Source organism: Anser anser (assembly GCF_964211835.1).
Source record: "Anser anser genome assembly, chromosome: 4".
In the NCBI taxonomy this organism is placed as follows: Eukaryota; Metazoa; Chordata; class Aves; order Anseriformes; family Anatidae; genus Anser; species Anser anser.
This window is the reverse complement of record NC_139724.1, coordinates 30,438,298-30,464,477: the sequence shown is the minus strand read 5'-3', so window position 1 is coordinate 30,464,477 and position 26,180 is coordinate 30,438,298. Positions and strand designations below refer to the sequence as shown.

General features: G+C 37.0%; 1 protein-coding gene across 4 annotated transcripts in view; it reads left to right on the top strand.

Annotated features, from left to right (window-relative positions):
- The window catches only part of LOC310898915 (uncharacterized protein), a 186,563-nt gene that overhangs the window by 17,915 nt on the left and 142,468 nt on the right, over window positions 1-26,180 (top strand). The window contains exons 3-4 of one of the 4 annotated variants that reach the window (XR_014583849.1): window positions 41-178; window positions 3,709-5,409. Coding sequence is in view for 1 of the 4 variants with exons in the window: in XM_083834638.1 (XP_083690764.1) it covers window positions 24,997-25,063 (67 nt within the window). In the remaining 3 variants the exon portion in view is untranslated. Of the gene's footprint in view, window positions 1-40; window positions 179-2,769; window positions 3,677-3,708; window positions 5,410-24,996; window positions 25,064-26,180 lie in introns of those variants that run through there. The other 3 variants (XR_014583850.1, XR_014583848.1, XM_083834638.1) reach the window with 3 other exon arrangements.

The window sequence follows — 26,180 nt, the reverse complement described above, 5'->3', positions numbered from 1 at the left end:
AATTTGCTGTTGTTTTTTTTTTTTTGATTGGCTGATTCAGTCTTTCTCATTAGACAAGAAGATGAACATCTTTAAGCATTTAAGAGAAAACCTTTAATGCAAGGTGGCCACCCCCAGTGGTCTTCACAACCAGCAGCATACATTCCTTTCAAAATCAAGGAAGTTGAAATCAGCTAAGGTAAATTGCACTGTTTGCTTCAGGCTAAGAGAGGCCCAATATACTGCTGGGACCATACAAATGAAAGATTTTTTTTTTCCACATTTTAGTAAGTGTTTCCTAAATAGTAAGCTGATTCCAAACCATCTCCTGTTTGCAGTAAGCCATGTGGTAAGAATTATGGATATTTGCTTTCTTTTTATTGTTCAATGATTTTTTTTTTACCACAAAACTGCCCTTTTTTTTTTTTTTTTAACCTGGAGAAGGATAGGCAAAGCATAGGATCTACTTTCTGTCTTCAACTCCTTGAAGGAGGCTTAGAGTGGAGAGATGCAGACTCTTCTTAGAGGTCTGTAGTGAAAGGTTGAGAGCCAAAGAACAGAAGTTTCAGCACAGGAAGCTCTGATTAGATATAAAGAAATGGAGGTAGTCAAATGCTGAAACAGGTTGTCCAGAGCGATGGTGTTCTGTCCATCCTTGGAGATATTCAGCATTCACCAGGACAAGGTCCTGAGTGACCTTACCTGCCTTTGGAGTTGGCCCTTCTTTGAGTATGTGTTTGTATACATTGAATTACATGACCTCCAGATGTCTCTTCCAGTTTAAATAATTCTATTATTCTATGATCAAGCTGAAGTGGGAAATTTGTAGCAAAATGCCAGTGCCAGATAATTTTTAATTTAGATTGCAATAATGGCTATCCATACTGAGCTACCTGAATGCCAAATGGCCTACAGGGTTCCAATGGGATAGTTTGCAAAGCAATGTTCATCATGTTTTGAGTAAGCATTGCAGAAAGAATGGGTATTTACTTTGGAATCTTTCCAGTGGGAGCAAAAAAAAAGTAAAATTTGATTCCAGAAATCTGGAGACTAGTATAAAGCTTAATATCTATGTAACCATGTGCATGTAACCTAAGTGAATTTGGCCAAACAAAAATAGCATTTTCAGACTGATACATATTTACAAGGTCTGCAAGTAAATACATTCCAAAATGATGTGAAGTCTGTCTGAGTGCTCTTCTGATAAGCAATCCAATTTTGAAAACACCTGTTATCTCTTCTGTGGATGATCCATACAAGAAGAAAAATCTTGGATGCAAAAGTGTGTCTGAAAGCTCCTTTTCCTGGAGCTTGAACTGAGGATGCACCTCTGCTAGCTTAATGGGAAATGTAGAGGATTTAAAAAAAAAATCTTTAAATGTTTGTACGGTATATATTACTAGACAAAGCTGTAGCTTTTTCAGTCCACAACACCTGTTTCCCTCATACAATTTTCTCCTTCAACCACAGAATACTTCCTCTTCCTCACCCACCCAATCAGGCTCTTTCCAGCTAGCCAGATAAGCTCTTTGGTTCTCACTGGGGACTTGGTCTCTCTTTCTTGGTCATATCAACAGTTACTTTCACCAGAAGTGAGCCCTATTTATCCCTTTTGCTGTACCTTTTCATCTTACTCAGCATTATTGCTCTTTGATAGAGTTTTATATAACCAAAACACTTTAGCAAGCTTTTGTTCAGACGTTCAGCAGGTTTCCATCAAGAATTCGCAAAAGTTACTGGTAGATTCTATTCTGTATTAGTATTTGAGAATTTTACTTTATTTTTCATTGGAGCAACAAGCTTATCTATTAACATCTGAGGAAGTTAGTGTTATCCTACATTAGCTTACCAAACATAATAAACCATTGCAAGTTTGGTTCTTAAACAAATCAAAAAAGCAGAAAAAGTTTGTATGCATGAGTCTTGATCAGCGTGATTGAAATAGTGATGTTAAGCAAAAGCCAGATCCTTTAGCTGGTCAATGCTTATGTGCAGCCTGATGGCTAAAGAAGAAGAAATTACATGAGTTTTAGAACAAGAATAATTTAATGTTCAATTTAGCCAAAGAACAAGAGAGCAACTGGATTAGTCCTCCAGACACTATGGCAGGGAACCTATAAAACAACCTCAATTTTCCAACAATCTTATGATAAATGACCAATGTGTGGGAGTTGTTCTTAGTTGTAGCCTTAGTATATGGGGTACAGGTAAGAATTAAATCCTCCATCTCTCTCCTCTCTCTCTCTTTTTCTCTCTCTTTTTTTTTTTTTTTTTAAACAAAGATCAAAATAAATATTAATGGCAAAAATCCCATTGACTTCCAAAAGGCTGAGATTTTATATGCTTTGTCTTCTACAAAGACACCCTGGGAACAAATATGAACAAAACAATGTTTAAAAAATCAAGCAAAACTGGTATTGATGTGAATGAATGTGCTATTAGAACGAGGTAATCTAGTAGAATATATATATATATATAAATGTGTTCATTTGCTTGCTTACAAGTTACAAAATGCAGTCTAAGAAAAAATTGATATTTCATTTTTGCTTAATAAAACTGAATTAAAATAAGTGACTCTCAAGCTGAGTCCTGCATGGTACGTTGATTTTTTCCAATTGCAGAACAAATTAGTGGTCCAAATTTGTTTTGGAAAAAACAAACAAACAAAACCTGTTGTCTAAACAATGAAGCTGTCTTAATCTCTTGTTCAAGTCAACACTAAAATAGGAAGTCATTCTTTAAAACAGCTCATCGGAGAGCTGAACTGTAAATAACTATTTTTTTTTCCAGATCTCTGGAGGAAAATGCATCTAGTTTAGGCATTGATTCAGCCCTGAAAATTATTTGATTGTACTTATAAATGATGTTCTGACAAAAAAAAAAAAAGAAAAAAAAAGAAAAGGAATGGAGGAATTCATCTGACTGCGACTTATCAGTGTCAGTATAATGAAAACTAAATTAGAGGGTCAGAGGATTTAAACTATAGCCTGTCCTGAGGGAAATGAGGCTTTGACATGAAAAGGCTTTTGCTAATGTTAACATCATAAAGAACAGCCTACAAGAGCCACGCATTGTGGAGGGAGAAGCATGTAAACGAATATGCAAGCATTGCCAAGCTACCCATCATAGAATCAGAAAGATTCAAACAGAAGAACTGTGCTGGTGCTAACATCTTCTGACTGCCTTAGCCGGAAAAGAAAAAGTAGTTTTATCAGCATTTTGGATTTTGCTTTCTTTTATAGGAAAGGATCTTGCCTGATACTTTCAGTATTAAAAATATTTTTTTCTGGAAAAAATAGTGAACAGAGAATTGGTGACTTCTACTGAACCGTCGCAGAATGGGCTGTGTTAGTGAAAAGCCAGGAGGACTGATGGCCAGATTAGTTCAGCACATAAATGTTTAAGTCCGTTGATCAGTGCAGCTACACTTGGAAGCAGCAAATTCATTTGTCTGAAACCACAGAAGCAGTAAACACTGCTCTGAGACACTTAACAGAGCTTTCTGTACAGCTGATCTCTGATAACCTTCATCAAGGCCTCTAAGAGGCCGGTGATCCTGTGTTAGGCTCTGGTTGTGGTTTCACATACAGGTGACACCACCACAGCTGCTGAAGAGAGCTGCCCTTGCTGCTCTGTGGTCCTGTCTCTGTGCAGAGTCCCTGCTCAGCCAGCTGAAGGACTGCACCTCAGTCACACAGTCCTAACACCTTTCTCTCTTCTTCTGTACAGGAAATGGTGAAATGATGACTGGAGCTTCATGGTGCTTTTAGGAATTGATGTTGAAGCGAGTCGTTGCTGATATGTAGTTGTTGCAGTTTGAAGACCTTTCCTTTTGCTCTTCTGCTGAAATCTCAGGTCAGGTTTTTCAGGATCAGCAGACTTGCAAGGAACAGCTTCAAGCTTTGTCTATCTCAGATCCATTTCTTCTCCCTCCTCTTCTCCTTCCTCTCCTTCCATGTGTAAATCATTTTATGTATGTCTGGATAGTATTTAAACACGTTATTCAATTGATAATTTATTGAATAATATTTGTTTTGTATTTGCTTGATTTTCCAGCTGAAATAACATAGTGTGAATACAGTAAATAATAGGTTTGAATAGAGCTAGATGCTGGAGGGCTGGATTCTACCTCTCATGGAGCATTTATAGCCTCCCTCTCTGCAAAAAGGTCCTCACAAAAATGAAAGAATACGAATGGTGAATCAGGATGGCGGAATGGAGACTGAATAACTGCCTTCTTTTCTCAGCGCTGTTCCAGAAGTGCTGAATTACTGACCTTGGCATATGACTGGTCAGAATGCAGGAAGTCATATTACTGTGGAGGAAATAGATGGTCACTGTGTTTTTGTTGGAAAGATGTGCATCTCTCTTTATCCGCTCAGTTTTGTATTATGATCTACTGAAGGAGTTAATTTGTTTTCTGGGACAAATGAGTAAACATGTCAGCTGCGCTGGGAGAAGGACATACTTTGCTGAACCTGCCTGTCTGTCAGAGATAATTCTGTCATGCTGGTTAAACAGCTAGTATGAGTACTTGCATACCTGTTTCAACTAAAATTAGCCAGGCTTATGTATGCTTTTAAAATAGTTGATCCTTGATAGCTTGGCTCAGGTTTTGACCATGGCCTTAGAGATATGACTGTTGTAGGGACTAATTTGCTACAAAATGCCAAGTGCTGTTAGTATCTGATTGCACATACGCTAGAACTACAGCAGCAGGACATACCTTTTAACTCTGGCAGCAAAGGCTGATGCAGAAAGGAGACCAGCACACAATAAAAAAAAAAAAAAAAAAAAAAAAGGCTGGAGAGAATGTGAAACAAAAAATGACAGCCACCCTACTGTGAGGAAAAACCTACCCTCCAGAAAACAATAGAAGAGAAGGTTTGATACCCTGTGCAAGAGAGGCAGGCAGGGTTGCCAGTGCATTGTAGCATTCTTTGCCTTTTTAATTCAAGAAATTTAAACATTGTGTGCTACTTGGTTATCAAAGATCATTCAACATAGCTCCTAAGAAAGATAAATCTCCTGGCTTCCTTTGGGACTGGATGGAGGATGATTGCTGTGAAACAGGGATGCTGAAGCTGGTGAGACAGACTTTGGCATTTTGGAGTTCTGTGGCCTTGCTTTGTATTTATAATATGCATTGTATCTAGAGCACATTACCCTCTTACCCAATTTGTATTTAAACTGTCAAAATCTCAAACCTGGGATCACACTGGATGCATTTTGAACTTGCTGATCCTCCAGGGTCAAGGGCATACCAATATTAGAACAGAAGTATTTTCTGGCGTCTTTAAATATCAGCCTTTTAATGCTTCTTCCAGGTGTCAGGGTTCTTCGGTCACTTCAGGTTGTTTCTTCTGTCAATTTTATTTGCTTCACTACCACAGTGCTTTACCAGTGCACAGTGCCTATTTCTGAACCAAATCTATGCTATTTTACAATTTCTCACATGGCCAAGCATTGACACTCAAATGTTAAAAATCCTAAATAATCCTTTTGCCTAATGACCGTCTGCTTGAAAGCTTGTCCTTTTTCTCTCAAACGTATCAGTATGACTACAAAAAAGGGAGTCAAAAGAAAACTTTATGATGGTTAACAAAGAAAGGCTAAAAACCTTGCCTTTTTCACTCAGTTTCTCACCTTTGTCACTACTGACTGCAACAGCATTGAGCTTTTGTAACCAGTCAGTAGTCCCCTAAGATGAGAGTTAGCAAAAAAGCAAGGTAGAAGAGCTGGGAAACACCACATTTCTGCTTCAAATGTTACAAAAAATTTTGTAACAAGTTGTGAACTGTGTTTGTTGGCAATTTGTAAACGGTTGGCAGTAACTACCATGGTTTTGCTGCAGTTTTAATTTGTTTGAAGGAAGATGATCCAAAATGCAAATGCAACTTGGAACACAATACAGCTGTTTTACTTCCCTCTAACAAAGCTGCCTTCAGTGACCTGGTGCATACTTTTGAACTAATCAGCGTACCTGTATCCTGTGTGATTTTAGCTCACTACCTGTATCCTGTGTGATTTTAGCTCACTATCTGAAATTAAGGGGTGATTTTTCCCCATTTTTTTTCCAGAATCCCTGAGGAAAGTGTTCTCTTTGAGCAAAGCATTAGAATCTTTGTATTAAGAAGGATGCACCTAAGTTACTTATGTTTTTTCACTCCTCTTCTTATTTTTTCAATATAGATTATGTCAACCTAGTAAACTATAGTGAGTTTTTTGCTTCATTGTTTTTTGGTTTGATCAAAAGAGGAAAAAAAGGAGGTAGGGATTATAATGGAAGGCATTTGCAATCTAAATTGTTGTGATGCTTATTTATATAAGAGTTATAAAACATGATGTAACTAGTGGCCTTATACTCACAGGTGAAATATAGATATTCCAAGGCCATAAAGCAGCTGATAGAACTTTGGTTTCAATCTGCTTATTTTGGATCTGACTGCTGTACTTCAGGTGTTTTAGAGGTTGAGTGTTGCTCAGTTTTTAAAAAGAAAAATGAGGTTCTCTGATCTTATATGCTCTAACTAGTGGTATTAGTTTAATGAATTGTTACCCACGTTGTTACAATGAAGTGTTTACAACAGTTGGAAAGCTTAGTTATGTTATAGGGTTTTTACCAGATGGATTTTGTTAAAATATGAACCAAGGTTGGGGACTAAGAAGGCTTTGTTCATCAAAACACTATTCGTGATACTCCAGAGACCAGCCATAATTCAGGCAAGTGTACTGTTTGCTGTCCTGGGGATTTTTGGTCACTGGGTAGAACTATCATTGGCAAATGTCTGGGTTTCTCCAAAAAAGGCCTGCAGGACTGGAGTAAACAATAACACAAAACCCCAACGTGTTCTGTAGCTCCACAGAGATAAATGGAGAACTCACAATAATAAAAAGGTAGTCAGGCACGATTTGGAATAGAACAATGTTGATTGCTTGTAATGATGGCAAACTGTTCTTAAAGTGTACAGGCAGATCAGCAGGAATGGAAAGTTTTCCATACAAGATTTCTGCATGTTGTTCTGTCTCGTTCCTTTACCTGCCTTCAGCCACAGAGCTGTCTGTTTTGTGGAAGATGTTTACCAGCTGTCAGATAATCATACTGCTAGTTGAATGCAGGAGGGGAGAACAGTCAGAGCAGTTAAAGGAGCAGTTACTGAGGTATATCCTTAATACACTGTGAGCAGTTGATAGTGCTATTAGTCATTTTGTTTTTGTTTTCATGAAATATTGAGCTGAATCAGTCACGTGGCAAATAAACACTTAAGATCTTGAGACTTTTCTTCCCCTCAGTCTGTCTTTGTAGGCTCTACAACTTTATCCTTAGAGATGTTTTGGAAGCCTTATAAAGACAAGTCCTTCTAGTGACTTCATAAAAGGATTTAAATAGACCACAGGTTAAAAAGAACATAGGAAACATGCAAAACCTTTTGAAATTTTTTCATATGTGTTTAACAAGAGAAATGGTCACGGGCCTTAATAATTTAATTTAGTGAAGTGCTTCTTTTGTTCTAGTTTGGTTTCATTCATATTTGGATATAAGCAGAGACTGATTCTTTCATTTTAACTCTCTCACTCAAAAGGTAGAGAGGAGTAACTGTGGTATGCACTCAGTTAAAATATGTTGACGTAAAACCTCTAAGAGATTAGCCTTGTAGTTGGGATGATCTCATACTGAGAAAATTAGTGGTAAAATTTATTCCTGTATTTGCATGAGCTATGACATTCTCATATATATAATGTCTTTATTATTATGAAAGTACTAGATAATAGAAAAATTATACAGCAGATGAAAAACAGCATTCTGTCATTTTCCTGATCATGCTATGACTATTACATTGACCACACTGTCCAAACTTGATGAAGAGGACAGTGAACTAAGGACAATGAAAGAACAAAAGCAAAAAGATGCTTCTGGTTCTTTTGTTGTTAGCTCTACATCAGCTATAATAAAATATAGACTAGCAAAGCTACTAAGGTAGCTGCATTTGGCTAATGGGACAGAGAGCAGAGACCATTGAAAAGTGCTGGTGACTTACTTTTTTGTGTTTTTACCTGGTAATGAAGTGTGTTAGCAGCATGCAATTTTGTATTATTTATTGAAAGCATTCAATATGTGCCTGCATATTGAATATGTGCCTCACTGTTCATTCCTGTTGAACAGTACGTCAAGTCAAAGTTCTAGAAAAAAATGATTCATACTTTAGATGGGGAAAATAGATGAAAAAGACACATGCAGAGATTTTGTACACTTTGACCTTTCAGCTGCCCAGAGGGTTCAAATGCCAGTTACCACAGGAAATACATCAGTTCTGGTTTTCTTTGAGCTTTCTACTAGTACAGATCTTAGAATCAAAAGGGTTTGTCCGTCCGAGCTATTCCTAAAGAGTTTTGTTTTTGACACCAGTATCACATATTTGAGTTAAGTGGCTGCAGCATAAATTTTGTCATCAGCCTTCTTTACTTCTGTTGTGGAGCACTTGAAAAACCGACTCCTTGGCATTTTTGCCTTTCAGTATATGAAATTCATTACACTGCCATTTAATCAGTTCAGGATTGCTATCCCAATTTTTCTAATGCTAGTAGGCTGACATCATAAGTAGACTGACATCAGAGTACAGATACGTTCCACAATTTGGCTTACAAATGAAGTACTAGAAAGTCTGATGAATCAGAGTCCTTTAGCACAGAGTTAATTTGAGCTTATGTCCTATTGACTTCAGAAGGAGTACACCCTTTTCCTAACTGTTTGATCAGAGTGATAAAATCAGAACATCAAATGCTGGCCTTTTATGCATCTGTTTCTGATTAGAGCTTAGGAAGACAGATGACTGGTATGTGATTACCAAGTAACCTTCATGTCTATGATCTCCACTACTCCCACTTGTGCTTAGAACTGGAAATCTTTCAAGATCACATAAACTATTACAGACAGAATGTGAACGAGCTTTGGAAGAACCAAAGGGACAAAGTCAGGATCTGATCCACACGGGATATGGAATAAGAATCTTTTGCTAATAGGAACCTTGATAAGATGCTGAGGGAGAAATACACCCCTTAGTTTAGTTCTGTGTAATCATTCTAATAATCTTTCTTTGCAGTTACTGCTCATCGTCATTGAAACTACTTGACCAGAATGGTACACAATATTCCTAATTAGGCTTTTCAGTTCCTCTCACAAGAAATGTCTTTCCTGCTGTATTTGTGAATTTGTTAGCCCTTTCATAGCTTTAGCAATGACTATTTACTGTCATCTTCCAATAGACAAATATATCTACTTTTTTGTTGTTGCACTTTTTAACCTATGTAATCACCCATAATTAATGACCCAGGAAAAGACCCCAAATGAAAGAATCTGCTCTTTCCATCCTTATATCATTCTCTCTCTTTTTTTTTCTTTTTTTTTTTTTTTCAGTCAAATTAATATGGTAATGCTGTCTGTTAATTTCATTTGTATTTTTCCTTAAGATCTTTAAATAACTTACTAAACAGGACTCACTCATTATCAGACAGCTAGTAACATCTTCTCATATCATAGCTACCTAGCCAGTATTAGCTGTTGATCCCTCTAGCCTTAGCTGCTTTAGAAACCTTGTATTAACACCTGGATTCCCCACCTTTACCAAACCTTTTCTGTGGTGATACTGTATCAAGTGCCTTATTTAAATGTCTCTGATTAATAATGTTCTTCTGTCTAATAAATCAGATATCTTATGAAAGGGGAGATGAGAGAGATATGAGATGATCTACTGTTGATAAAGCCACATTATAATTTATACCACTTTCCATTTCTCCCTACCCTTAATTCATACTTCAAAAGTTATTCTAGGTATTTGCTTTGGATTAAGTCAGTTAATAAGTATAGTGGTTCCAAAATTGTTGTTTGTTTCCTTTCTGTTGAATATGGCTTCTGCATTTACTATTCTCCAGTGATAAGGTACTGCCTCCAAAAATTGTAGCAGTTAGACTTGTGATTTCATTTGCCAGTTTCATATATCTATATCCTAACATGAAGATAATCCAGCCCCTCTTATTTTTGCTTTATGAGGTATTAAAAATATTAACATTTATTTCTCTCTCAGGTGTCATAATTTCTGATTCTCTGCCTTCATTTTTACTCCTTACTCCACTAATGTCCCCATCATTAACTTTTTAGAAAATGGAGGCAAAACACACATTTAATATGTGGATCAGAGAGATTAGTATTAATTTCTAATCTATATTTGCAGCACTGCAACTTTTTTCTTCCCAATGCTTCTTTATTTTAAATGTTGTAAAGAGTTCTTACTGTTTGTTTTAATAGTAAATGTAAGGTCTAGTTGAAGAGAGATCTCAGCTATTTTCCTGATTTCTGCATCCTGTAATTTCTGAGGAATAGTGCTTTCTCTTTGTTCTTGGTAGAATTTGCATGTGTACAAAAGGAGCTGAGTCATTGAAGGAAGTCCATAAGCTTTTTCTATTAGCTTTCTTTCTTCCTTGCAATGCAGACTCTAAATAGTGTCTGCCCTTTGATTTAAAGTAATTCCTTACTTTCTGTGTCTTAAAAGCTTTGCATTCCTGAACTCATGCTGTATGGTTTCTTTAGTTCCTTTCTAAAAATCCCGAACATTAGTCATAGACAGACCTGTTGTTTGTTTTGCAGCTTGATAAAGACTGAATCAACTCATGATCACTCAGTCCAAGATTATTTTCTGTGAAAAGCTGTTCTGTAAGACTTTGCTTCTTGCTAAACCTGTGTCCAAAGCAGCATTAATTTTCATTGGTTCACTGGGCATTTATTAAAGAAATCTGTCTTACAGCAAGCTTGAGACTATCTAATCCTTAGGCTCTTAGTGATGGTGTTTGTATTCAATCAAAGTTTGGGACGTTAGTCTCCCCCATTCACACAATTTCTACTCTTTATTTCTCATAATCTCAGAAATTTCTTTTTGTATTCTATCCCAAGCTTAGTGATTCTATACCGGTACTCCAAAGCTATCTCTCATTGTTTTTTTTCAACATCTATTCTAAAGTGATTATGCTTTTTCTTTACAGAAATGAAATAGTTTTCAGCCTGTGGTCCGCATGCCCAGAGAAGTCCAATGGTTACTTCTTTAGGGTCAGTGGAATGTTAATTAAGGGAAGCGTGGTGTTAATAGGCCTAAATACTTATATTCTCTCTAAACAGCTTCGTGCTTCCCTATTAGTTGCCGTATACCATGTGAGCTGCTCAATCATCTTTAGTCTTATTTCCATTGTTCTTGAATAAGTGTAAGCTTCAGTTCTTTTAGTTAAAGTACAAATAACTTTTCTGCAGATTCATGCAGATTCATTTTATGCCTTGATGTTAGCCTAGCTAGAACTAGTTGAAAATGTTTTACTAAAAATGTAATTCAGTGGACAATGGATACTTTTTCTATTTAAAATCAAAATAGGAAATACTTTTTTTTTTTTAATGGATGTTTTCAGCGTTTTGTACAATTCTCCAAAATACAGGTTGGAACCAAAATTTATAATACTAAAACTTGAATATTTTCTTATTTTTATATCTTTTTCAGCAGCATAAAAGATGTACATTTTTAAGAATAGAAGTAGTTTTTATAAAACACTTTGTGTTGGACAACTTATTTCTGAAGTAGCTCCTGACCAAACCCTCCTTCAGCAGTTGTTCATTGCTTCATTATCTTAACACTAGCTAGTAAACTGACATTAAATGCTTCTGACATTAATATGAGAAAGTCCTTTTCTGAGGAAAGGAAACTAAACAGAAATACAAAAGGCATCCAAGTCTTCTCTGTAACAGTTATGCTTTTAAAGTGTAGGGAACAATAGCAGAACTAGATGAGGGCAGAAAATTGTTAATTAACAATAAATAAATAAATAAAAGAGAAGCAACAATCCCTCAAGCAGCCAGAACTAATTAGTGAAGACATTTCAAAGTCCTGTTATTGAAGAGGCTGGATTTAGAATAAACATCACCTCCTTTCCCCACAAGAAAGAAAATTTCACCTGTCGTGCTTTATTAGGATTATCAGGAGTATATTGCTGCTGAGGCATCAGGCAGGACTGCAATAACTCTCAGTACCCTGGTCAGCAATTACTGCCAGCATCCAAGTATGAAAAGCTGAGTAGAGAGAACTGCCTGTTTCACTGAATATTTTCTCTCCATATAATTTGCTACCCTAGGTACTATAAAGCACCTTCTTCTCAGAATTTCCCGTGGTGTTCCAAAGGCATCTTGTGGCACTCCTCAAGGGCAAACAAATCATGTCACCCCCAAATAAGCCAATGAATGGAACGGAGTGGAAAATACAGTTTTCTCCTGTGTAATGCAAACTACGTTAGATTTCTGGACATAAAAAAAAAATAAATAAAAATCAGCAGGATTCTCAGAAAATTTTTGAAGATCAATTGTTTCACGTTTTTTTTTACAATTTTTTTTACTTTTTTTTTTTTTTTTACAATTACCCCTATTTAGCAAGTGACTTCACTACTACTGCTATTTTAAAGCTAACAATAAATATGCTAGTATTTTAGATGGATCGACTACTTTTGATTGAGCACTTGCTTTCTGTTGTAGGATCAAGTGTTTAATTTTCAGATCTTAACTGATGATAACTTTCTATATCATTCTTTTTCTATGTGGAACCATAATTGACTTGAGTGCATTTTGCGCAAAGAAATGAAAGATAATGGCCATGAGCCCAAGTGAGTTATTCCATATTTTCTTTGTTACAGATTTTAATCCTGATGTAATGTGTAGCTTGTACATTAGTGTTAGGTGCCTGATCAGCAGAAATACTAATGCATGACAGTAATACGTTGGCTTTATGAGCTTTTTCTATTCTAGAGAGCCAAAGATGAAAAAGATATTTGTATTTAGTCTTCTGTAAAACTGAAAATAGCATTCCTCATTTAAAGGTGGGAGAATGATGTGCAAAAAAATTTACAAATTGGCAAACCTTATATTTTAATCTTACTTAAAAATAGAATGTTCTGGCCTGCACTTGTGAACAAGAGATTGTCTTTCCTTTTCTGTCCTGACTAGCAATTTTGATGTTATGTTTCTACAAAATCTTGTGTAAGTGTTCTAAAAAATATGTTTTCACAAGGAATTCATGAATTGATATCAAGATAAGAATCTATGAAAACAGGACCACGTTTAAAATTTTTCTTTAAGAATAAAAGTGAATATCTGCCTTCAAAGCAATAATTAGAACATTGGGGTGAAATGTTCAAAAGTGCTTTATGACTGTTCTCATTCAAAATAATTTTAGCTATTAGCTATTGTGTTAGTTTTAGCTATTAACTATGTTCATCAGTATAAGAGACTTATTCTGAAATTGCTTACATGTTTTAAGGAATCTCATCTATTGTGATTTGTCAGTTGAATTCCTCTGCTACAAAAAGGATCCTATGACTAAAAGCTGAGCTGATCCACAGTAGTCATTATTTATTAGAAAATACTTATAGATTTTGAAAGTTTCACACATTGACATTATGGTAGATGAAACAATTTAACATGGCTGGCTGGCTTGCAGAATACTATTTTTTGGGTTCATTTATATTGGTTGGTTTAATCAAGAGTAGCAGGAGACCTAATGTTAATAAGATCACTGTTTGCTGTAGGTACGTTTTTACTGTTTGTACAGCCAAGGTTATGTGCTGATGTGCTCATGGCTCATAGCTGGAACAACTGTATCCAGGATGAGGAATACAGTCCACTAACCTCTTTTCTAAAGAACCCATTTTTTAAGAACTGGCATTCAGAATAAAGTTCAGCTCAGGTCTCAAAAGTGACCAAAAATAGATCCGTCATTCCAGATCCTAATAAGTACTTGACAGAGTGACAGGAAGGGTATTGCTTGTATAGGAGATTTTATAGGCCTTTTGAGATGATCTCTTAAACGACACTGAAATATGTTAATGAGAGAGCTTATGTTTCTCTTGAATTTATTTTAGAGGGGAGGAGGGAACAGTGCCTTTCCAGCATTTTTGTTTCTATTCTAGTTTTCCTTTTAGCAACTGCTGTCTCTTCCTAGATATCCCATGATGATAGCTTTATGCCTGTGCGTGTTGAAAGAGATTAGATATCCCCAGCATGCTCACGTGCAAAATGTGTCCTTTGGAGTCAATTATAATTGGGGCTGGGGTAAATACTTCTTTTCATCTCCCCTTGCTCTCCAGAGAGTTTGACAATCCCAGATATTCACAGAATGCAAACTCCGAGGTTTCATGCGCTGTGGGAAAGAGCTGCAGTTTACTTTCAGTTACTCAAAGCTGTTAGATATGCTTGTAAGCTCATGCAGTCAGGAGAGCATGCAAATATCCTGCAACATATCTGACCAGCTGCAAATGAACACAGCTTGGATTTTGACTATTTCAGTTAAGCAGCAAGATCAGTATTTTATTATTAATATGAATCAAATCTGAGTATTGAATTCACACAAATAGTAGCCTTCTGGCAGTCTGTCTTGAGCACCCACTGCATCAGTATGACTGAACAAATTGTTCTGTGAGAATAATTCAGTGAGCTCTCTTTGCAATGTACAGGAACGTTCAAAGTTTTCCTGCACTTGACTGATTCAGGATAGCCTAACTTTCTGACTTCATATGATGTTGCTCCACAGTTAGTGTGATGCAGTTGATGGCAAATCTTAGACATAGATATCTCTGAAGTTATTGTAAGCCCGTATTGCAGCACTTGTGTATTCCAGAGGCTTCAGACCAACTCCAGAGAAAGGATTTGTGAACCCTTTGAGGAAGTAGTTTTTGTAAATCACTGCTGGATCCTACTGGAGTGTGTGACAGCCTCAAAATAACTTTTGCACTGCTGAGAACTGCTTGCTTTTTGGTTCAGCTGGAGCTTCTCCAGAATGTATACTACCTCTATGGCAACTGGGAACCACACTTGGAAAATATTCAGCAAACTGCAGGTTGTTGGTTTTTTCTGCCAAAAAAAGTCAAGATCTGTTGAAACCTTGACACCTGTACCTTGTCATGGAGAAAATCCTCTGAAGAAAAAACAATTGACCATTAATCCTGATAGTACATTACCGTCTAATGACTAGTTACATTTTGTACATCAGTTTTTACCACCCAGATACTGCTGTCATAGTTTCCCTGAGCAACTACTGGAAGGGAGTTAATTTCTCTTTGCAAATCAGTCCTGAAGCTTCATATCCTGTTTGGTTTTTCTTTTTTTTCATTTAGTAAAAAAAATCACAGTAGGATATTATAGGAATCCAAGGGAGATTTGTCTGAATAACAGAAATATTGAGAATCATATTGAAAATAAGATTGGACCTGAAACAACCAGGAAAAAGGCTGATAGCAATCACCTGATTGACTATGATGAAAAGCACCTTGCAGTGAGTAGCAGTTGTATTTCAATGTTTCTGTTACTGTTCACATATTCCTAGGGTGTCTGAGAGCAAAGTATTTGAATAACTTTTGGAGTTACCATTACAAAATATTGTCCATTTCTGTAAAAGCTTATTGGGAAATTTCTCTGTGACATGGTAGCTTCATCATACATAGGTTAGCTTGACTGATTTTTCTGCAGATATACAAATTAGACCAATTTCATGATCTATATTGATGATAAACGGAATATATATTATCTTCCTGCTTCTCTGAAGTGCTCTGAGTCATACAGAAAGTGTTACTCTGAAATACTTGCATGTCTGTGGAGTGAATGCCAGAAATAGGAGCAAAAACTTCCATGCCAAGTAACTGTATCTGCTTGTCAGATGTGTAAGGATGAGGTAATGTGACACTATTGCAATTACTGCTGGATTGGGAAAAAGTGTTGTAGGAAATGGGTCATGTGGGCCCTATAGATTTAAGGTCTGGATCTAGCAAGGCTCTTAACCATTGTCTTATTTGAAAGATAGTTTTTCCATTCTGCTTCACTCCTGCTTTCTTTTCGCTTGGCTCTGCAGTTCCATCCTTCCTTCATGCCAGCTTTGATGCCTGCCAGACACTTCTGGGAGTCAGATAAGCATGCAGAAAGCAAACCCCCTTTTGTGGAGCTAATTTTTTTTTGCTAGATTAATGCTTTGAAAACTTTTATGGGGAAGGCCTAACAAATGGCAGGTCTGGTACAAGGCTGATGCACGTGCATAGTAGTGGTGCAGAGGGAGAAAGCAGGGAAATTGGTTCCTACTGAAGACAGTGAGCTGCTGGGTATTAGCACCACCCAGTCCTGTTGTTTCTTTGAGGAGCAGGAGAGTGAGAAACGGCCTCCTTAAGTGCTTCCAGTAGCCCAAGAACAGCTAACTATCTCTAGTGGCTGGCAACAGCTCAGTTCCTCCAAAGTCAGGGACAAAGTATAAATACTTTAAAACAGAAATTTTGGTTAGTTCTCACTCCTCAGCTCTAGAGGCATTGAACAGTTGCCAACTCAGGGTGCCAACAAAGCAAAAGAGCTAAAAGCACCTAACACTCAATGAATCTGAGAAACACTTTTGCAGAGTAACTTTGACAGTGACTGTCTGCTACGTACCTATTCTGACACTACAGGTGAATCAGTTTCAGTTGGGCTGAGTCTTTAAAATTGTGTGTAATATGGTGCTGCGCAATTAGGTCTGTTAACTTTGATGTAGATGGTAAACCCCAGGGGGAAAAGTCAATGATAATACCTAGTATTAAGATGTATTGGTAAACAGATAATCCTGCAATTGAAATTCCTCTTTGTGATACCAGTACTGTCTGTGTGATAGAGTATAATAACCTCATGCTTTTGACCCAAACAGTCAATTTTAGGGAGGCTTATGAGTTCATCCCAAGAGGGGAATAAACTGATAATGGAATCGTATTTCTTCCATCTAACAGTGATCATTTCAAAGAAAGAAGAAAAACTCTGTTCCCCTGAACAAAGTGTGAACCAAACAGTGAGAAGTAATGTCCATTTTCGCAGTTCAGAGCATCTTTCTGGCTGGTAATTTATCCAAAACTTTTCCTAGCTGCTTGGTATTTGAATGTCATGGTTTTCTTGTTGCTTTTTTCTCTGTAGCTATCTGGTTAATCATCTATGTCTCATATCTTAAGAGGTCCCTGAGCACTCCTTTGTTTCTAAGCTGCTCATCCAGCAAGTTATTGTCAGATGACTTGCCTTCTGCAGACAGAAAGTGAAACTGGTAGGAGTTTTTCAGTTCAGTTGCTAAAAACCTGCCAGGAGGTGCAGTTGGTGTCAGTTCCTCTCCATTCATTTTTGGAGATGGTAAGGAGGTGAGCAAGGCCTTGGTCCCAGTTTCACTGGTGGCTTAGGCACATATGAATACTAGGTATCTGATAAGGAAAGAAGAGGTGGAAAGTCCTCAGCAGCCTGCATGAAGGCACTAAGTAAATCTGAATATTCTCCTGACAGCAGTGAGGTGTCTGTCATTTCAAGTTCACAGTGGAAAAATGTCAATTTCTCAGGTATTTTTAATGCTGTGAAAAACACAGATTTCATGAGGAGAATATATTTTTTATCAGACTATCATGCAGATTGCATATTTCTAGCCAGCGATAAAGTTGGATAGTGCTCAAGAATGGCTGCAGTTCAGTCACAGCCATCATTCCTGCCTTGTGCTCATCCTCCTTTTCATGGAGGCGCTTCTCCTCCATGTGCAATCTGCTTTGTATTTCTTGTCCTCTCTAGGACAGAAAGTCCTAGTTGGGCAACAACGTCTTCCATTTTTTTCATGTGCACTAAAAAGAGGCAAAGAGAGTGGCTAATTAAAAAGCATAATGCCATTTGTAGAATGGATGCAGTTCCTGTGTTATAAGAATGCTGAGCTCTCTTATACTTGTCCCTCTATAACAATTGCATCCTGGAAAAAACAACTTGATCTCTGAAAATTGCTGCAATTTCTTGCCTATTCCCAACATCATGTTGATGATTAAAATATTGAAGAGAACCTCTCTTGACTGTCTTGGGAGTTTATAAGCAGGAAAAAGAGGTTGGGGATGAATGGAGCAGTTGAGATACATCATAATGTCCTTCCTAGTAATTCTGCTCTTGATCAGTTTGCAGTATCTTCTGAATAGCCTCTGTGACAGTTTTAGGATAAATCCTGCATTGGTGGGAGTATATCTAATGAGAATGATGCATTAATACAGTCCTTTGTCTTTTTGGTTTGTAGGAGCTATGAGGATCACTCTCATTCAAGACAGATTCTTTAGAGAACTCAGCTACTAGCTCTTTGAAAATTTCTGCAGGACATGTGTAAGTGACATTTTTTTGTGTGTAGCTATAGAACCTGGCCAAATATGGATGAACCTGTCTTTCAAAAGATAGATGGTGACAAATGGTGACTCTCTAGTAAATCTGAAGATCCCTAGCAAATTTTAAGTGGTACTAGAATGTATTAGTGCAACAACCTAATTAATACTTTTTTAGCTGTGCTCTCCCCTCCCCTTTCAATCTCTCTAAAGTGTTTACAAAAGTTGTTTGTTTAACTGTATTTAAACAGGATTGCTGGATTTTAGCACCCCTACACACTCACACACACCCCTTAAATCCAGCAGTCTTTGCAGACATCCAGGGTGGAAACTTTCAGCCAAAATGATAATATCAGTGAAAGTTATGAAAATAAATGAAGACAGGGAATTTTACCAACCAAATGCCTCCTGTGCCACCTGTAAAGAGCTTAATGTTGCAGAAGCCAATACAAATTGGAACAGAAGCGTACAGATGGTAGAAAGAACGGCTTTCAGTCAGGCCGTTCTCCTGTCACAACTCTCAGCAAGCTCTGTTATCCTTATACTGCCAAATCATTTTCTTTTGATACACGCAAAACAAAAAACCCAGGAGCTAAAACCTACGTAATCTAGAGACTGAACATTTTTCTTTCCAAATGCATGCAACTTTCAAATAGTTTCAAGAGTACAGCATTTATTATAGGGTCTTTTTATAACAGATGGCAGAGAACTGGGGGAAGATTTTAATCCAGATACTCCTTCCTGTTGAAATAACTCAGTTTCTCTCCCTTACCTTTGGTCATCATTGAATAAACTTGATAAGATCCAACTCTTTAATGCTGGAGATCCCAAGCTCTACCTGTTTGCTCAAGCACCGCAAGAAGTGGCAGCAAAAGCTGTGGGGATTTTGGCAGCGTTAGTAGCTCTGTACCCCAGGCCAAGAGTAAGAGACTACCAGGATCCACTCCCTTTCCCCCTCACCTAGGTCTAAAAGCAAGTTTCTAAACATTTCTTCTCCCTCATTGCCACACTGTCCTAAACCTAAAGCCTCAATTTTGTGACCATAAATGTCCTTCATGCCAGAAATCCTGTCATCCTTACTCCCATTCCTTTTACCCTCTGTCTATGCAGTTTAGCTTAACTGTGTGAGTAAGCTCTGCTTACAGATGGTTCCCGATGTGCAGAGGCATCACCCCCTACAACTAGGGTGACTCACCCCAGAGGGACACTAGGTACTGCTGCCATCAAGCACTTGGAAGTGCTTTGTATTGGTGGTATGCACATGCATTTTGGGACTGTCTTCTGCAAGTAACACTCTCAGCTGTGATTATTTTACATTGATGTATTTAACTTAGCCTGTATGAAATTTCATAGGCATAGATGGGAAATACTTGTTGCATGGAGTCTGAATGGTAATGACAGAAACAAATACTAAATGTCTAGGGCTGTTTCATAGCTCTGTGTGTTTAAATTGTTTTCTCAATGCAACATTTCACTCAGAAAATCAGCAAGATTTTAAGTGGAGCAACAGTTGGTAAAAAATAAAAAAATCTGGAGACCTAGAAATATTTTGATTTTTTTTAAAATGATTAGAAACAAAGATGAGGGGTTGAGAGTTGTATATATTCTATTTTTCTACTGTCTGAAGTACATTGTAGATGTAGTTTAATTATAGTTCTATTGTCAATTTTGTTTCATCAAGTTTTTCCTCATAGATTAATCTACTGCTCATAATAACTAAGTGTAGACTATCTGCATTTTAAGCCAGTGAATGAGGAAAGGTTTTACATGAGGCTAGGAAAGGGACTATCTGAATTGCCTCTAGGTGGCAGTGAGTCATTATTTCTTGGCATCCACTAAACGCTCTTTCACTGTCCCTGCAAAGAGAGGCCTTCTTACAGTCTGAGTGTTGTTCAGTTTTAAAGCCATTTTGGATACATCTTGAAATCCTAAAAGCACTGTATTGCAGTAGTATATATATGGTTGCAAATCAGTTAGTCCTGGAAATATGGACAAATAATCCATGCAGCATGTGTGTTGTGAATCAGCAGGTCTCTGGTGTGTGCTTTCAGGTGGCCAGAGGATGTGCAGCCAACCCAGCTTGTTCCCAGTGCCTGTTGCACACACATACACACAGATGAAGGGGTCTGTAGCATACACATGGTAAGTTTAAGCACTCTGGATATACACCGTGGTGGACCGCAAATTGTGTGCTGTGCTTGGATAAAACTTGCTGGTAGACAATAAGACTGTGCCCAGAAAAATGTAAAGCTGGTGGGCTTCCTTTGGCCAGATCCCACTCTCCCCCCTGATACCAGGAAGTGAAGTGGGGTAGTTGTTTCTTAGCTGTGATCACTGCTAACACTGGTGGATCTGCATGGATCTTTCTTTCCCCAGAAAACAAAGATTTCAAACTGTTTTCTTTAAATTTTTACATATTTTGCATGTTGATGTGACTGCATGCTAGAACAAATTGCTTACAGGCTGTTTGTACAGCTGTTTGGGCTTGGTGCGATGGTGGTATGTGTGATATTCTGATCACGGCAATAACCGGTTCTGTCACTTGAGTGTGAGCAATGGACTGCACTAAATGCTCCTAATAAAAGGATTGCAGGCCCTCTGGTAGGTCCTTGCTGGCTGACAGTATTAATTGTAATGTTTAGAAGATGGAGATTGGCTTTGTAATTGTAATTCAGGCTCTGATTTCACAGTGTGCTTAAATCCATTACTTTTTTCATGTGGTTATGTTGACTGCATTTTAGCAGAGTACTCACTAACTTCCTTCCACCTCACCTGGAGAATGTTTTCACTTTCATGAGCATCTTTAATTCCAGCCCAGGCTTTTTATTCATAAATGAAGAAAAACATGTGCTTAAATGCTTTACAAATTGGGGTATATGCCATCAGCTCTGATACTGTGGGTTAAGAGCAGGAAGAACAATTTTATGAGCTGTGTGGGTTCCATGATATTCACTAAAAGCAAGTTTTTAAAAAAAAGTCCTTGTCATGAGCAAAGTGCATGTCCTTCAGAATACCATCAGTTTTCTATTCTAGATAAAAACATAAAGGACTTTTTCTTTAAAACATGCAGAACTTTTTAACTGTGTTGTTCTTCATGGCAAGGATTAACAAATACCACTAATACCTTTTCAGTAAAAGGATAGTATCAGAATCATGAAGGGTCTAAATAGCCTGAGAATTGAATGTGGCAACAAAAATGTTTTGTGGATTGTGTCAAACAATGTCAAATGTGGAATAAGTAAACAGTTTTAAACTGAGTGAGAAGTAAATGATTTATTTGGTAGAGGTTTTTGATAGAATACATTTTGGCATTAAATTTTAAAATGACTCTGAATACAACTCTTTTAGAAAACATTGTTGTGATGAAAGACTTAGCAGCTTGATGGATGTGAATGAATAAGTCTCATAAATTGCGATACCACAGCTGGGATTCTGCATTAATAGGAATGAGATTATCATAGTGTTAAATCATACAGCTATACATTTAAAAGTATGTACTGGGAATAAATGCATATTGTATAATATTTCTTTTGTCTTCTGCTCTCAGTCCAGCACTATCGCACTACATCACAAATATGAGCATCAGTAGATTCTGACAGTCTCACACAAGAAGCAGTTTTCAGAGGCAAGTTTAATAAATGATTACATAGTTGCTATTACTTAATGAAATACAATGATTCTTGCTCCTGATACTAATGGAAAAAATAGGAGCTGATGCAGAATTTTGTTAGCAAAGATGATGTAGGAAATAATATCAATGAAACATTTTTATGAAGCTTCAGTAAAACAGTGGCTTCTGCTATGAAAAAAGAATTTTTCCATCTTTAAGGTAGTTGCCATTTTCAGGACATATTCCAATTTCATGTTCACACTCTGATTTCATAAGGTTGTCTCTGGCTAGACAGAATTTTCCTATGAAAATTCTGAATTCTGAAAATGAACTGAGCAAACACTATTAAAGATGTATCCTAAATGCTGTCCTCTCTCAATGTAAAATTTGTAAACTAAGCTCTCTGAAATTACCAACAGAAACAGGTGTAGCTATCTCCTTTACCCTTTTCTCACATACACATCTGCATGAAAAATGAGAAAAGTAAGCAGATACTGATAGATCATCAATCTGATAGATGTACAAAGACAATAGTTTCAGAAAAGCTCAGGTCCAGGTTCTATTGTAAATCTACCATGATTTTCCAATGTTCCACCTTTTGCTATAAAGGGCATCATATTGAGCTAGATATGATTCTATAATCAATGTTATAAATTCCGCAAGAAGTTTCAATAAAGCCTGTTTGTTTTAATTAGTATTAGATTATTTTGCAGCATTCTGAGTAGGTTACATTCTGTCTCAAACTATGAGGTATAGTTCTTGTTTGCTTTGTGGGAAATTTTCAGAGAAGGAATGAGAATGGCTTTGTGAACCTTCCAGGGAGGCTCTCATCATGCTACTAGTAAATATTTCTGTGAGAAACAGTCCTGCAAGTCGGCCTACATGGAGCTCAGTTACGGGCCAAAGCCATAGTTTCCTTATGGAAATGCAGTTTATGAGTCTAATGTCACCTAAAACTGTTCATTAGCTTATGTTCATGGGTGTTCTTTTAACTCCAATGTATTCTGGAGTTTGCTGTGTCTGTTAAAACCTATTAAACCTGTTAAAAATGTTGTGTGCTCAAAAACTTGGACCTTCTTTATGTTGTCCCCTAGTTAGATAAATGATAAACAGTATTAACGTATTATTATATGCTTCTTTTAAGGATAGGTGAACTGATTTAAATTAAGGAAAAAATCACCTGTACATTTAGGCTGAGGCTTGTGAGAAGGATTTAAATAAGAACCCTGTCAGAAATCACTTTCCACTCAATGGGATTGTCAACAAAAGTTAACAAAGTTCTTCTTCATGCTGTTTTAGTTTAAGTGTGTGCTAATCTCCTTAGTTATTTTGATCTTTTCTCACATGCATTCGTACCATCAACAGGTAGGTAGTAGTGAAAAATTAAGATATTGGAGCGCCGATTTAAATGTTTTCAATTACACTTATTGTCTTCAAAATATGCTGTTTCAAGGGTATGGGTTAATCCTGATTACATTTGAGTACTTCTGAGGTTTTGAGTCTCTTTTTCTACTTTTAACCAAACAAAAAGAAAGTGGGAGAGAGAGAAATACTAAATCAAAACAACCCCTAAATCTGAATTCTTCTATTTGGACTGTAGAGCCCAGGACATATTGCAATAATATTTGAAAGTCTTTAGTTTTATCCCAATAAAGGACAAAAATATATTTTTACCCTTAAGTTGACATGTACTTGAGTTATTTACTTAAAACTAGCTTTAGATATTTTACTTGAGTTTGAGTCTGCATTTTGATATTATTCTCCCAATGTCTGGTGCTGTGTGCTTAATGCTTGTGTCAAGAAGTAATTCTCTTTGTCTCTTTTTTTTTTTTTCCTTCCTTTCCTTCCTTTTCTTCCTTTTTTTTTTTTTCCCCTTCCATTTAAACAGTTCTACTGGGGCTCTGTGTTCCTGCTCCCTTATTCCTTCATTGTTTGTTGCTCTTTACTGGTTAGAAAGGCTTCGATACATGAGCAAAATTGATTGCTGCTTGTTAGTTTTCTTTTTGATTTGGTAATTCTCAGACTGTCAAATGTTTATTCAAAAAAAAATATACAGAAGATAATGAATTAGGTAAATTAAAAAACCCTTTGGTTTCTGAGGATGAGCAATGTGGTTCTAACATCCCATTTTTCCAGACAAAATACATTCTTCATATTTTCTTTCCGGCTATAAGGATATAAGGAGCCCACATTCAGCTTTCACCGAAGAAGCGTCCATTTTTCCAAATTAATCAAAATGGAGCAGACCTTATGAGACCATTTGAAGTCATAAAATTTTGATGTCCATTTCTTCTAAATCAGGATATCTGGTCTTGCCTCAAGTCCTATGTAGTCTAAAACCAATGTTGTTATAAGAGCAGTCCTTCCATCTTTTTTTTTTCTATTTATTATAAACAGTGTACAGTAGTGGTGAAATAGCCTAATTATATATGTAATTCTCCATTTTATCCTCTATCATGTTAATATGAGGAGACAAAAGATATTTCATAGTACGTGATAAACAAATGATAATATTCCCTAGTTCATTCAACTTTATTGTGTCTGTATTATGTGAGCTTGCTGGTGGCCAGACACTACAGCACACCCAGACAATTAACAGATTTGCATCTGGTTACTGCCTTGCCGTATGTATCCCACTTTGTATTACAGCTGAGACACAAATGGGTCCCTTCTGGGTTTGTGAAAGAGAACAGCTTTACTACATAAACCAAACCTATCTTCCTATCTTCTTACTAACAGCTAACAAAGGAGGGGCTCCGCAAAGAGTGTCTCAAGTGGATGTTGCATTTTGATTTCACTGTTTGAATTTCTCAGTAATGTTCGTTCAAAAGTGTCTGTGCATGTTAACTTCCTAGCTACCACCCTGGGCATTCAGCTATGCTACAGCTTAGCTACAGGCAAAATGAAGCGTTACTGCAAAATGAATGCATATCTTGAATGTGTCCTCCTGTTATGATAAATAGTTTGGTTTGGCAATTGTGATATCCAAAAACAGTGCAACTGAAAGCATCTGGTTATTTGTAAAGAAATTCTAAAATGAATAAATTACCAGAAATAATATTATTATGGAAAGGAAAATACAACCCTTATATTCTCCTTCCACATTTGTATTCTGCTTAGAGTGTTGAAATTGCCATACTAAAATCAGGATGAGAGTATGGATAAGAGTCTGGGGTGAGACACAAGTCAGCTTAATTAGCAATATTTTCCTTCTACAGTTACAAAGAATCCAACTGACAGTGTGGATATGCAAAAGTGCAGAAAAGGCTCTGGAATCTGTCTGTTGTAAGTTGATATTAAAAAGATTAAATGTTTTATGCCATTGATTTTTTTTTTTCCTTTTTTTTTTTTTGTATCTAGATCTATGACAACTGGACATATACGATTTTGGCCTATAACCTCATGGTGGTGTGGTTTAGAAGTCTGTCAAGCTTGATTTAAACCATGTCATATCTCACATTTAATTGAAATATATTTAATGTTGTGTGTGTTCATGCCTTTCAGGTATGTCTACTATCATAGAGGCTGAGAAGCAGGGTAGATTAGTCCTTATTGAGCACAGTGCTGACAAGCTAGACTGATCACTTAAAAATTAGTTTAGGCATTTCTATATTGCAGGGAAGATGCCAAAGCTTACTGTAAAGGAATTAAAGCTTGTCTTTCCCCCTTCCTCCTCCTCCTCCTCTTCATCAGCAATGGCTGCTTCAGAACCTCTGACTCGGTCTTGTGACTTGTGACGTGGAAGTGTTGCACGTCCAGCTTTCATTGTACCCATACAGCTTCCTTTAAAAACTCCACCTGGAGTGGAGTTGTGCACTTGTCTAGTTTACTGTAGTCAACCAGTCCCCTGAGGACTGTTTCTCACCGCCCATATCAACCCATATCAGACTTCTCTGGTGGTGAACAATCACCACCTTTGCTGCCTTAGTTCAATGGTCCCTTAACCTTGCTGCTGTGATTCTTTGTGGAGTCATGTTCCAGAGCAACCTGATTTAAACAATAACAAGCCCCTCACCGCATTAAGTTGTGTCATTGCGTAGCGGCGGGTGTGTGACTTGGACCTAGAGAGAGCAGGTGCTTTCTTACAATTCCTTTGGTGTTGAAGAAATTACAATGTAGGACCATAACTTATGATGTTTCTGAGCATGAAAGGGCTGCCTGTGATTGCTGTAGAGAAAAATGTTAGGAATAAGTTAAATATTAAACCCACAATACAGAAATGTAATATTTTTTCAGGAGAAACTTTTGGGGCCTTTTAATTTGAATTATGCCAGAACACCCTGGCCTGGTGGACGTTTTTTATTAATATATTTCTGCCTTTTTTTTAAAGTAAAATCAGATTACCTAAATATTTTTCTGTTTGCTAGATCTGGCTAGAATGATGATAGCACAGACTGTATGC